We start from the raw sequence: 13,554 nt of genomic DNA, 5'->3' as shown, positions 1-13,554 counted from the left end.
GTTTAAAGCCCAAAATACTAAGCCCAGAATATACCGCTAATACTTTCTTACCTGGAGGTAGTTTGGTGATGTCCCATGTATGATTGATCCCATGAGCATCGATCTCGGTCCCCATTGCTGTAGTCCATCGTTTGTCACTGACAGCTTCACAGAAAGTTGTGGGTTCAACCCCAGTAGTAAGAGCCATGAGAAAAGCTCGATGTTGTGGAGAGAATTCCTCACAATCCAAAATATCGGAGACGGGAAAAGGGCAAGTAGGTTGCGGTAAGATTGGACCAGCCTGAACTGTGCGAAGAACGAACCCCTTCAGTTTGATTGATGGCTGTTTGGGACGCTTTCCGCGGCCAAGTTCTTCGATGACCTATTGGTCGAGTTCTAGGGAACCCTCCCTGTCGTCGGAATCCGAAGGCTCAATCGTGTGGTGTGTGTTGGTAAAGGGAAAAGACAATGGTGGATTTTCTGGGCTTGGAGTAGGCCCAATAAGAATTGTTGGAGCTAAAGGAGGTATAGGCCCATGAGAAGGTGATGGAGCCAAAGAAGGAACAGGCCCAATGGGTTGTTCGATTGTGTCTTCTTCATTCACAACCTCCATAGCCGACGGAGCAGCATTCTCGGAGTTGGAGCCGACGACGATCTCTGGCCTGTTTGGTGATGACGGAGTGATGAGCCAATCACCATCAAAATCGACGTCCACCACAGGAGCATCATGTTACAGGGTTTCCGTTATCAGAGTTTTTTCATTTGAATAAAGGCAGACACGTGTTTAAAGCTGGTGGAAAGACTGTTTTGTAGCTAACGGAACGTCGACGTGGTTGTTGGTGAGCTGTCGCACATGAGTTGCACATACGAGCTGGAACACTAGAGTCCAAAGTCTGCTTTATAAGGAGAAGCCGTTGCAGTCGTCTTCTCCATTGCGAATAATCTATGAATAAGATCTTTTGTAATCTTTCTCTCTTTTTCCGATATCTGTAAACGGTGTTTGCTCTTCTTATTGGAGTTGTTTCTTACTCTAGACTCTTGTAAGTTGGGAACAGATTCCTTTGTTTATTACGAACATTGGTTCTTCTACCATTTCTAATAAAAAAAAGTGTTTTCGTTATCAAAGGTATCAGAGCTAACCGACCTCGGAAACTATGGCGGAAACTCGTTCTCAGACGGCGTTGAAGGAAACTGTGGCTCATGAAGCAAGCGTGGTGGTACGAGAGGCAGAGGAGGCCATCGGACCTCAAATCAGTAAAATGATCTCTCACACCGACACGTTGGAGGCGAAAATGATGGAGCATAACGAGAAGATTGACAGTAGTATCAAAGAGATGTTCTCAGCGATCAGTCTCCTATTAAAATCCAAGGAGACAATCCCAGGTACCATGGAACGAGATCTGAGTCCACCTCGGGCTTCAACCTCTCACGTGGTGTGTTTAGATTCGAAGGCTCTTGAAGATAGGGGACAAACAGAGTCTTCAGAGAACTATGATACTATCACCAGGATGGGTAAGATTGATTTTCCTCGTTTCGATGGTGATGGGGTGAAAGAGTGGTTGTTCAAGGTAGAGGATTTATTTGAGTTATATCGAACACCACATTCGAGGAAGATCAAAATGGCAGCTGTGCATTTCGACAGTCACGCAGCTCATTGGCACCATGCACTGGTACAGTCTAATCTTTATGGTCATTTGTTGCAAGATTGGGATGCATATAAGATGAAAATTAAGGAGAGATTTGATGATGTGTTAGAGGATCCAATTGTTGAGCTTAAAAAGTTACACGAGACTGATGGTATTGTTGATTATCACCAAAAATTTGAGTTGCTTAGAACAAGGGTCAATATGTCCGAGGATTACTTGGTTAGTGCTTACCTTGCAGGCCTAAGAGTGGATACTCAGATGCATGTACGTATGTTTCAGCCACAAACAGTACACCACTGCTTGATGTTGGGTCGCCTCTATGAGAAAGCTCACCCCACGAAGCCTATTTCACAGTTTGGGACATCGACTAAGCCATCTTCTGGTAACATGAGTGGAAAAGGTATTCTTGGTGTAAAGAAGGAGCCGTATTCTGGAGGTTATTCGGAGAAGAAGACGGATGACAAAGGTGATGGGGTAGGCTCCAAGAAGTTTTTATCTAATGCAGAAATGAGTGATAGAAGGGCTAAAGGGTTGTGTTATTTCTGCGATGAAAAATATACTCCTGACCATTACCTAAAACATAAAAGGAAGCAGTTGTACCTTATCGAAGTCGGGGGTGGAGAGTATGAGAGTGATGAGGAAGAGGAGAGTCTGGAAACCATGGAAGTCACACCTAGAGTGTCTGTAAGTGCAGTCTCTGGTGTAGAGGAGTATGACACAATGAGAGTGAAAGGGTTGTATGGGAAAAGAATTATTCTCATGCTGGTTGATTCGGGTTCAACTCACAACTTCATGGACCCTCGTTCTGCAGAAAGATTGGATTGTGTGATCGACTCGTCTCAAATGACACGAGTATCAGTTGCGGATGGCAGGAAGTTGATGGTTCATGGAGCAGTCTATAACTTTCAGTGGACTTTCCAAAATACAACATTCACTGCAGACTTTATGTTGATTCCATTGGGAGGTTGTGACATGGTTTTGGGGATCCAGTGGCTTCGAACCTTAGGAGTTATCTCGTGGGAATTCAAGGAACTGGAAATGAGTTTTAAGTATGGGAACCAAAGGGTGATGTTGCATGGTATTAAGCCAGGATCGGTACGAGGAGTGAAAGTAAACAAATTGAAGAAGATAAGAGACCAAGAGGCTCAAATCTCTATGATATACGCAGCAGAAGGAGGAAACATGGAGGAAATGCAGTTATGCAATATAGAGGGTGAAAACTCGGTTCTTGCAGAGGATTCAGGAATTGGAGAAGTAGTGCAGGAGTTCGAGGAGATCTTCAAAGAACCGACTACACTACCTCCTTCCAGAGAAAACCATGACCATAAGATACCACAAAAGGAGGGAGCAAACCCAATCAATATCCGTCCGTATCGCTATGCAGTCCACCAAAAGAATGAGATTGATAAGATGGTAGGAGAACTACTAGAAGTGGGCACCATTCAGGGTAGTTCCAGTCCGTATGCATCCCTTGTAGTCTTGGTCAAGAAGAAGGACGGGACATGGAGACTCTGTGTCGATTACAGAGGACTTAACGAGTTAACAATAAAGGACAGGTTCCCTATTCCTCTTATTGAGGATTTATTGGATGAGTTGGGAGGGTCTAGTGTATTCTCAAAGATTGATCTAAGAGCAGGGTATCATGAGGTGAGGATGGATCCTATGGATGTGCATAAAACAGCGTTTAAAACCCACAGTGGGCACTATGAATACCTGGTGATGCCTTTTGGCCTAACCAACGCCCCTGCAACCTTCCAGAATTTGATGAACACGGTATTCAGGAAGTTTCTGCGGCGGTTCGTACTCATATTCTTTGATGACATATTGGTATATAGTGCCACGAAAGAAGAACATGCGGAGCACTTGAGATCTGTTTTCCAACTGATGAAGGAGAATCAATTATACGCCAAACAGAGTAAGTGCAGTTTTGCCACGGATAAGGTAGAGTACCTTGGGCATTATATCGAAGGTCGTGGTGTTTCTATTGATCCAAATAAGGTTGTGGCAGTCGCAGAATGGCCGGTACCAGTGTCCTTGAAGCAGTTGAGGGGATTTCTTGGATTAGCTGGCTACTATCGCCGGTTTGTGTGTAACTTTGGGACTATAGCTCGACCATTAACAGCGTTAACTAAGAAAAATGCATTTTTATGGTCAGGAGAGGCTCAACAAGCTTTTGAAGAGCTGAAATAGGCTTTATGTGAGGCTCCAGTATTAGCTCTTCCACGTTTCGATAGACCATTTGTGGTGGAAACACATGTGAGTTCTCAAGGAATAGGTGCAGTGCTAATGCAAGATGGGCATCCCATAGCCTACATTAGTCGCCATTTAAAGGGGAAACAACTGCTATTGTCCATTTATGAGAAGGAACTGTTGGCGGTGGTATTTGCAGTTCAAAAATGGCGCCATTACCTCCTCCCTAATCATTTCATAATCAAAACAGACCAGAGAAGCCTTAAATACCTGTTGGAGCAACGTTTAAACACGCCTATTCAGCAGCAGTGGTTACCTAAGCTTCTAGAGTTTGACTATGAGATACAGTACAAAGCAGGGAAAGACAATTTGGTTGCAAATGCATTGTCCAAGGTTGAAGGAGCGGAGGTTTTACACATGGCGATGACAGTGGTAGAGTGTGACTTAATGAAGGAGATTCAGGATCAATATGAGCAAGATATGGAGATTAAGGACATCGTTGAATCTCTTAAAAAAGATCCGGCTGCGAAGAAGGATTACTCGTTGGTTCAGGGGGTCTTGCGTCGAAAGAGTAAGATAGTGGTTCCAGCAAAACAAGAACTGCGGTCTTCTATCCTTCAATGGCTACATTGTTCGGGTAGCAGTGGGCATTTGGGTAGAGATGCAACGCTCCAACGAGTCAAAGGGCTATTCTATTGGAAGGGAATGCTGAAAGACATTCATGCATACATTCGAGCTTGTGATGTCTGTCAACGTTGTAAGTATGAAACGGTGGCGAGTCCTGGTCCATTGCAGCCATTACCAATCCCTGAAACATTATGGACTGACATCTCCATGGATTTCATAGACGGCTTACCAGAGTCAGCAGGAAAGGATGTGATTCTGGTCATAGTCGACAGGCTGAGCAAGGCAGCACATTTTATAGCTCTGTCACACCCTTATACGGCGATAACAGTGGCTCAAACATTCATGGACAACATTTTCAAACTCCACAGTTGTCCCAAGTCCATTGTGAGTGACAGAGACAAGATATTTCTGAGTACGTTTTGGAAGGAGTTGTTTGCGATGCAGGGGGTGGAGTTGAATTTTTCATGTGCCTATCATCCACAGAGTGACGGTCAGACTGAAGTGGTGAATCGTTGCCTGGAAACTTATCTTCGGTGTATGTGCAGTGATCGACCTTTTGAATGGAGTAAGTGGCTTCCTTTGGCTGAGTATTGGTATAACACCACATTCCACTCCACGACTCAGTCGACCCCTTTTGAAGCTGTTTACGGTCAAGCCCCTCCTGTTCATCTGTCGTACCTTCCGGGAGAGTCTAAGGTTGCAGTGGTGGCTAAGAGTTTACAGGAACGTGAGAGTATGATTCTGATCTTGAAGTTCCACCTGTTAAGAGCTCAGCACAAGATGCAGGCATTTGCAAACCAGCACCGCATTGAGAGAAGCTTTGACATTGGAGACTATGTGTTCGTCAAGCTCCAACCATATCGCCAGCAATCAGTGGTGGGTCGTAGCAATGAAAAGCTCGCTCCGAAGTATTATGGTCCGTATAAGGTGGTGGATCGCTGTGGTCCAGTGGCATATAGGTTGGCTCTTCCTGAGAGTTCGCAGATTCATCCGGTGTTCCATGTTTCACAGCTCAAAGTTCTGGTGGGTTCGACTTACATTTCTACGGAGTTACCAATGTTGGTTAATGACGTTTTACTCAAGGAACCTGAGATCATTTTGGAGAGGAAGATGGTTAAACGTCAAGGTCACGCGGCTACAATGGTATTGGTTAAGTGGACTAATGAGGGTGAAGAAGAAGCAACTTGGGAATACTTATTCGACCTGCAGCGTCGCTTCCCTTCCTTTGAATCTTGAGGACAAGGTTCTCCAAACAGGGGAGCTCTGTTACAGGGTTTCCGTTATCAGAGTTTTTTCATTTGAATAAAGGAAGACACATGTTTAAAGCTGGTGGAAGGACTGTTTTGTGGCTAACGGAACGTCGACGTGGTTGTTGGTGAGCTGTCGCACATGAGTTTTCACATACGAGCTGGAGCACTAGAGTCCAAAGTCTGCTTTATAAGGAGAAGCCGTTGCAGTCGTCTTCTCCATTGCGAATAATCTATGAATAAGATCTTTTGTAATCACTCTCTCTTTTTCCGATATCTGTAAACGGTGTTTGCTCTTCTTATTGGAGTTGTTTCTTACTCTAGACTCTTGTAAGTTGGGAACAGATTCCTTTGTTTATTACGAACATTGGTTCTTCTACCATTTCTAATAAAAAAAAAAGTGTTTTCGTTATCACATCATGTGTGTCGGAATAAGAAGGTAACACATCTTCAATGAATAAAACATCACGAGAGACGAAAATTTGTTCGGTTTGGAGGTCGAACAGGGTCCAGCCTTTCTTACCAAATGGGTATCTAACGAAGATACACTTCCTACTTCGAGAAGAAAATTTGTCACCCCCACGTCGCTGATTGTGTCCATACGCTAGACAACCAAAGAATTTGAGATTTTCGTACGCTGGAGGAGTCCCATACATAAGCTCATAAGGTGTTTTGCCTTGCAACAAAGGAGATGGTGTTCGATTAATGAGATGAGCTGCTGTGAGAACACTCTCTCCCTAGAATTTGACCGGTAAATTCGATTGAAAGAGCAATGCCCGCGCGACATTTAGCAAATGACGGTGCTTCCGCTCAACGCGACCGTTTTGCTGCGGTGTGGCAACACATGACGTTTAGTGAAGTATTCCTTGTTCAGCAAACATGTCGTGCATACAAAAAGAAACTCAGTGCCATTGTCACTTCTAACAGTTTGAACTTTCTGATCAAATTTCCGTAAAACCATTTTCAGAAAGTTGTGAAAAATGGTCTTGACTTGAGCTTTATCATGCATCACATGCACCCAAGTACAGCTTGAGAAGTCATCAATGATGGTGAAAAAGTAATGAGAATTACATGTACTGGAGGAGCGATATGGTCCCCAGACATCTAAGTGAAGCAATTCAAAAAATTTCGACGCTTTATTATTACTGGAATGAAACGAATCGCCGGTTTGTTTGGCTTGCAAACATACATCACAAGATGAAAAATCAGAAACACGTTTACTAACAACAGGAAGCAAATCAAAGACTCCATCAGAGGGATGGTCTAGCCGTTGAAGCCATGTATGCTCAGCTTCGTCTTTATTTATATGAAAGGCATTCAAAACTCCTATCCGTCGAAAGAAATAGAGACCTTCCCGTAATTCATCAGCGCCAATCAACATCCTCGTTGTACGGTCATGTAACACACACCCGATGTTAGCAACTTGCATCACACAATCGCAGTCCTTTACGAGTTGTGACACAGAAATGAGATTACACCGCAACTGAGAAACCAATAACACATTTTGCAATGAAAAACCATCATCAAAACAAACCGTCCCTTTCTTATCTGTTGCAGTCTCATGTCCATCAGGAAGACCAATTTTACAGGATAAAATTGTGGTTATATCATTGAGAAAAGCAGAACTGCTTGTCATATGATTAGAGGCTCCTGTATCAAGAACCCAATCAAGAGAATCAGGCTTACCTCTTAATCGATTTGATGGTGCCTTGTTCTGTTTTTCGAGTAGTTGCATTAAGGTTTTCTACTGATCGTTGTTGAGACCAGTAAACCCACTCCGAGAAGATTCACTGCTTTGATCTTCAGGTCCAATAACACATGTTGCGTTAGCCTGTGCCACTCCACCTTGGCCACGACCACGAGCAGATTTCCCTCCTCTCTCCCCACCACTGAGGGTATCCAACGAGTTGGAAGCATGCCTCCTTGGTATGCCCACGACGCTTGCAATGCGAGCAAAGAAGCTTACTTTTGTCTTCTATTGCTTCAGGGGTTCGAGAGGTTTGGACTGCAAAATCTGCTTGTCCTGCTTGCTCCTCACGGTTTCGTAGCACCGTACGAACACGTTCCATGGATTTCACTTTGGAATACACCTGATTCAAGTTTGGCAATGGCTCACTGCTGATTATTGTTGTGCGGAGTCCACCAAAAACTGCATCGTCGAGTCCAAGAAGAAACTGGTGCACCTTATCATCTTCCCTTTTCTTCTCCAATTGACCACGCAGATCACACAAACACCCGCTGCATTGACACGTTGGTGACTGATCGTAATTGGACAGATCTTCCCAAAGCATCTGCAGTTTCCCAAAGTACTCAATAAGACTCATGCCATGTTGACGACAGTTGGCTAATTCAGCCTTGATCTCTTGAATTATGGGTCCGTTTCCTTCAGAAAACGGTCTTTGATTTCTTGCCATAACTCCTTTGGATCATCTTTGTTGCCAAGAGTTCTTCTCACCTTCGGCTCAATGGTATTGAGGATCCACAGCGCTACGATGGAGTTGACAGACATCCAGTCCTCATACTCTGGTGCCTCCTCTTTCGGTTTCACCACTGTCCCATCGACGTACTTCTTCTTCACGTGCAGAGCAGATCTGATTGCTTGCGCCCATTCGTCAAAGTTATCGCCAGTGAACTGCACTTGAGCAATGATTCCACCGGGATTTTCAGTTGCAGAGAGTTGATATGTCGAGTTGGTTTTAGCGACATCATACTCATTCCTCACAATTTCACTATTCTCAACTTGTTCACTCATTTTTTTTTTTTTTGCCGGCTCTGATACCATGAACAGAAAGAGATTGAATGTGTTATATATTGATAAGCCTCTTAGGCATAGATATATACAGATACAAGCTTGTAGAAGAAGCTAATTACAGATCATATCAATCAAGGATATGTACAACTCTATTAACATAAATGAGTATATTGTCTTTTCCTAAAGTAGCTTGTCGAGATCCTCTCCAATAAGATTTGAGAGAGTATATATTACCGCCTCTGTCACTGATTTTAAGAATGTTAACTGTAACACAACACAACATGATTATAGCGCACTTTTTTCATTGTTGTTGTTCCGTCTCTGTCACTGAATTTAAATGATTGTAACATAAACAAGATTATGCTTATTCTATTCTGTTGTTGTTACGTCTATGTCTCTGATTTTACATGTTAATTATATTGTAATACAACATGATTATACATACTTATTTTTTGTTGTTGTTGTTCCGTCTTTGTCGCGTTTTTTTATTTGTCTTAAACTCTCACGACGAGAACGGCTTTGTCATGTTTTATCTCGTGATTTCTTGATTCTTTCCCAGCAACAAATAATTTAAGATCAAGGCACGATTACAGATTACATGCTCATTTATTTTCCCATGTATGCGCACCTCTCTATCGGTTTTGGGTCCTACCAAATAAATTAGTAATAATAGAAATGCATTTGACCAAAGAAAATATTATCCAGGAACACCCCATTTTGTAACGTTTATTTAACGGAATATTTGAACTCACTAGCAAGTTTTCTTATGGTATTTTTAGGTTATTTTGGAAAAATATACGAATTAAAAAAAAATTACAGAATTTTTACATATATTTTCAAGGAAATTTGATTTAAAAGGACATTTTTTTTTAATTTGTCCCATTATGCCTTCTACACTAAATTTGCCACTATGCCTAAATTACCCTTTCAAAAAATCAAACTAACTTTTAAACAATTTTAAAATTTTAATTCCCTAAAAACAAATTCTAGAAATAAGAAAGATGTTGCCATAAAATGTTTTTGATGAAAATTTGGTGTTTTAACATTGAAAAAAAATTGTTTTGCAACATTTAGTATACATCTTCTACTAATTGTATATATTCTGAAGATATTAGATTATAAATTCTACATATATACATGTTCTAAATAATGTAGATTACAAATTCTTTGCACTCTACTTGTTCTGAAAACTTTAGAATAAATATATTTTCTAAAACTTTTAGAAGTCGGATTTTGTATGTGTTCTACAGAAATTAGAATATATATTCTACACATAACTCTATATTTTACAAATTTTAGAATTTGTTTTCTTCACTTTATACATATTCTACTGAAGTCAGAATATAAAATCTACATTTTATCATGTGTCCTACGGAAATTAGAACACTAATTCTACACTTTACTCTATGTTCTTCATAATTTAGAAAGTATATTCTACAATTATGTTAAACAAGGAAACTGAATCCGAAATTTAAGAAAACAAAATATTTACGTAATCCCTGAATTATGCAAATCATATATATTCTTAAGATTACGTTCTAATATGTTTAGAAAACGTGTTCTGAAAACATACAAAATCGATTTGGTTAAAGGTTTTTCATCATTTTCCTACGCTTGTCATTCTAAATTCGGCTGTTCTTTCATTTAAGAGTTTATTTTGCAGTATGATGCAAATCTATGTAACATGTGGTGTATGGAGATGTATCGGCCAAAATGAATGGCGATTTATTGTTGATGAAGGAAAACGTGGGAGACTTCTTACTTTTCATGCCAATTCAACTCTTGAAGAGCTAAAGACGATGGTTTTGGAAGACTATGAAATACAACAAAATATGGTTAATGTGGAATTCAGTTATTTACCCTTTGATCTCAGTGTTGATTCTCCTCCGGTTGTTATGATGAATGATCGCCAAGTGAAGAATTTTGTTGCTTATTGGAAAATGAAGAATAACATATGGTTGTGTGTGACGTTTAAAGCCACAGTGAATGATAGAAGCAATATTGATCTGAATAAGGAACCAAGCGACTCAAGTGAGGGAGGCGTTGACGTTCTTCTGCGTGAAAAGCTGCCAAAATATGTGAGCAAAACAAAACTGAATGATTCTAACTTCATAACTTCTAAGGACGCTGAAGTTGGTGCTAGATCTATGATGGTTGATTCTATGGTAAAGAAGGGGCAATATTTCAAAAGCAAGGAAGCTTTACAGGCAAGTTTAGAAATTTTTGCGATGAAGTATAACTTCGATTATAGAGTTACTAAAACTGGTACAAGATTTTGGTGTATACGCTGTATTGATAATGTTTGCAAATGGCGTGTTCGTGTTGAGTGCTTAGAAGGGTCTACGTGTTGGAAAATCAACATGTATGTGGGTAGCCATACTTGTACTTCTTCAAGGAAAACGAAATTTGGTAGAACACCTTCAGCAAGAACAATCGGGAATCTCATCAAACATAATTATGAAGGTGTCAAGGAGGGACTTAAACCCAATGACATCATTAATATTATGCGTACGGAGAATGGATGTGAGCTAACTTATTCCCAAGCTTGGGAATCTCGTGAGTATGCAGTTAACGAAGTAAGAGGAATCCCAGATAAAAGTTTTGCTAAGATACCTAAATACTTGCACATGCTAGAAGAGGCGAATCATGGTACGCATACAAATTATGATATTGATTGTCATGGTAGATTCAAGTATCTATTCATTTCATTTGGTCAATCAATAAGAGGGTTCTACAAGAAAATTTGGAAGGTCATTGTAGTTGACGGAACGTTTTTAAAGAGCAAGTACAAAGGAGTTCTACTAGTTGCTACAGCCGTAGATGGTAACTCTAATTTATATCCAATTGCATTTGGGATTGCTGATTCTGAGAATGATGCTTCATGGGAGTGGTTTTTAATGCAGCTTAAGGTTGTTATTGCGGATGACAAAGATTTAGCTTTTGTGTAAAAAATTATAAAGGAAGAGGTGTGGCTGGTCGTCTTGCAAAAGCGTCAAAAGCGTATAGAGTCGCTGAGTTTGATAAACATTTTGCAGAAATTTGCAATATCAGTCCGGCGATTGGAGGTTATCTACAGGAGGCTGATGTGAAAAATGGGCTAGATGTCATTTTCCTGGATATAGATATGACATAAACACCAACAACCCTGCTGAATCGATAAATTCAGCTTTGAGATCACCGAGAGAGTATCCGGTAATTCCTTTGTTAGATAGCATTAGATAAATGTTAACCCGCTGGTTTTATGAGCGTAGGGCATTAAGTGAGCAGCAGAACGACCCTTTAACCATTGAGGTGGAGAAGAAGATTTGTAGAAGAATAGAGAAGGGTGAAAAGTTTAAAGCTTATCCTATTTCTCAATTCATATTACAGATTAAAGGTAAATGAGTAGATTTTATTGTTGATTTGGAGAAGAGGACTTGTTCATGTGGAAAGTTTGACATAGGAAAACTTCCTTGTAAACATGCCATAAAAGGATGTTTTAGTATTGGGAAAAGTCTGTACCCATACGCTGATGATGTGTTCAATACTGCTGCATAATCATTGTACGAGGAAACCATTAATCCTATAGGTTGAAGATGAATGGTGTGTTCCCGAAACTGTTGGTGATGTAAAAATTGTACCACCTGAGACAAGAAAAGGAGCTGGTAGAAGAAGAAAAAGAAGATATGAATCAGTGGAAGACAAGATAAGATCGTCACAAGGAGCGAAGAGGCGTAAGTGTGGCCGTTGTGGTAAAGAAGGCCACAATATACCGACATGTGAAAACACGATCTAATAATAGGTTTGTTCAGCAACTTTTACACATCACTATTTGGAGTTCACGTTATTGGATTTCTTATGTTTTTTAATTTTGTATTGCTTATGTTTCAAATACATGTTATTGGATTTCTTATGTTTTTTTAATTTTGAATTGCTTATGTTTCAAATACATGTTATTGGATCTCTTATGTTTTTTAATTTTGAATTGCTAAATATTTGTGTTTGAAATATTTGTGTGTCCTCGATGGTGTTGAAAAGCTAAATAAGATAATCTAAATAAATAAAGAAATGATAATGTCAATAAGCACAAGATGAAACAATCTTAATCGTAGCACAATTAAAAATTTAACTAAGGTCTACAATATGAGGCGACATAGATGGAGGCTCATACTTCTCCATTCGCTCAATGAACACAGTATCATATGCTGCTTCCCACAAATCAACTGCAATCTTCGTACGAGCTTCTTTAATGTTGTCATCGTTTATCAAACTCATATCTAGGTTAAACATATGACACTCTATGTATTTAAGTGCATACACTCCACAATCACAACATGACTTATTAAGATTTGGTGGCACTGAAGCAAAAATGATAGAATATGGAGACACATGAAGATATTTACCATAGGTTTTGGTCTGAACTTCCTTCACAAGTCGAGGGATAAGGATTGCAAATGGATCACATGACTTCTGTGGGTTAGACCAGAACAATCAAATACTTCAACAGTTCTTAGGCCAAAATTAATGCACACAGATATCCAGTGATTATTATTGACGTTCACATGAGCGTTAACTCTGTCGAAGTCTAATGCCCATTTCTTCCCCGTCTTTCCATGAGAAGGCAAGTCACCGTTTGCATAACCCAAGATCATAGAATCCCACTTGTGGCTTTTTTTACCTTCTCTAAACTTCAAATATTCGATTTTCATTTGCATGCTAAACATACAATTCATGAAGCCAACACGATTTGACTTCAATGGGCCTAAAGATGTATTCTCCCGAAATATATACATCATAGCATCCATTTCCTGAAAAATATTTAATTGCAATTAAAAATATATATATTAAAGTATTACATAGCATTACAAACAAAAAATATTGAAACGTACCGGATTCCGAAGCCAAGTGTTGCTTGTCATGACTCGATTTAGTAATTCATCGTTAATTACACTTGGACCCAACTTAATCATTCTGCAAATACACAAAAAGAAAACACTATGCATAAGCATCGAAAGAGCATAAATCTGTAACAATTATAGTAAAATATAATTGAACAACTTACCCCCTTGTTTTATGCCACTCTGCAAAAGCATCAAATCGATCATCAGAAACGAACACCAAAACAGAATCCATG

General features: G+C 40.0%; 1 protein-coding gene across 1 annotated transcript; it reads right to left on the bottom strand.

Moving 5' to 3' along the window:
* Positions 1–6,476: 6,476 nt before the first annotated feature.
* Positions 6,477–8,441, bottom strand: LOC109125405 (uncharacterized). Its single transcript, XM_019227020.1, has 4 exons — positions 8,145–8,441; positions 7,656–7,980; positions 7,224–7,339; positions 6,477–7,172 (listed from the first exon to the last, which is right to left on the bottom strand). The coding sequence occupies exons 1-4, from the start codon at positions 8,439–8,441 to the stop codon at positions 6,477–6,479; spliced, it is 1,434 nt and encodes a 477-aa protein (XP_019082565.1).
* Between the last annotated feature and the right edge of the window lie 5,113 nt (positions 8,442–13,554).

Source organism: Camelina sativa, chromosome 7 (genome assembly GCF_030686135.1).
Source record: "Camelina sativa cultivar CO46 ecotype springtype chromosome 7, ASM3068613v1".
NCBI classification, from domain to species: domain Eukaryota; kingdom Viridiplantae; phylum Streptophyta; class Magnoliopsida; order Brassicales; family Brassicaceae; genus Camelina; species Camelina sativa.
This window is presented reverse-complemented; position numbering and strand designations above follow the sequence as displayed.

Coding starts and splice junctions, on each gene's coding strand:
- LOC109125405 (XM_019227020.1), bottom strand. CDS start 8,441: ATGAGTGAACAAGTTGAGAATAGTGAAATTGTGAGGAATGAGTATGAT. Junction 7,981..8,144: donor TCAATACCATTGAGCCGAAG/GTGAGAAGAACT, acceptor GGGAAACTGCAG/ATGCTTTGGGAAGATCTGTC. Junction 7,340..7,655: donor TGAAGCAATAGAAGACAAAA/GTAAGCTTCTTT, acceptor TTCTTGATACAG/GAGCCTCTAATCATATGACA.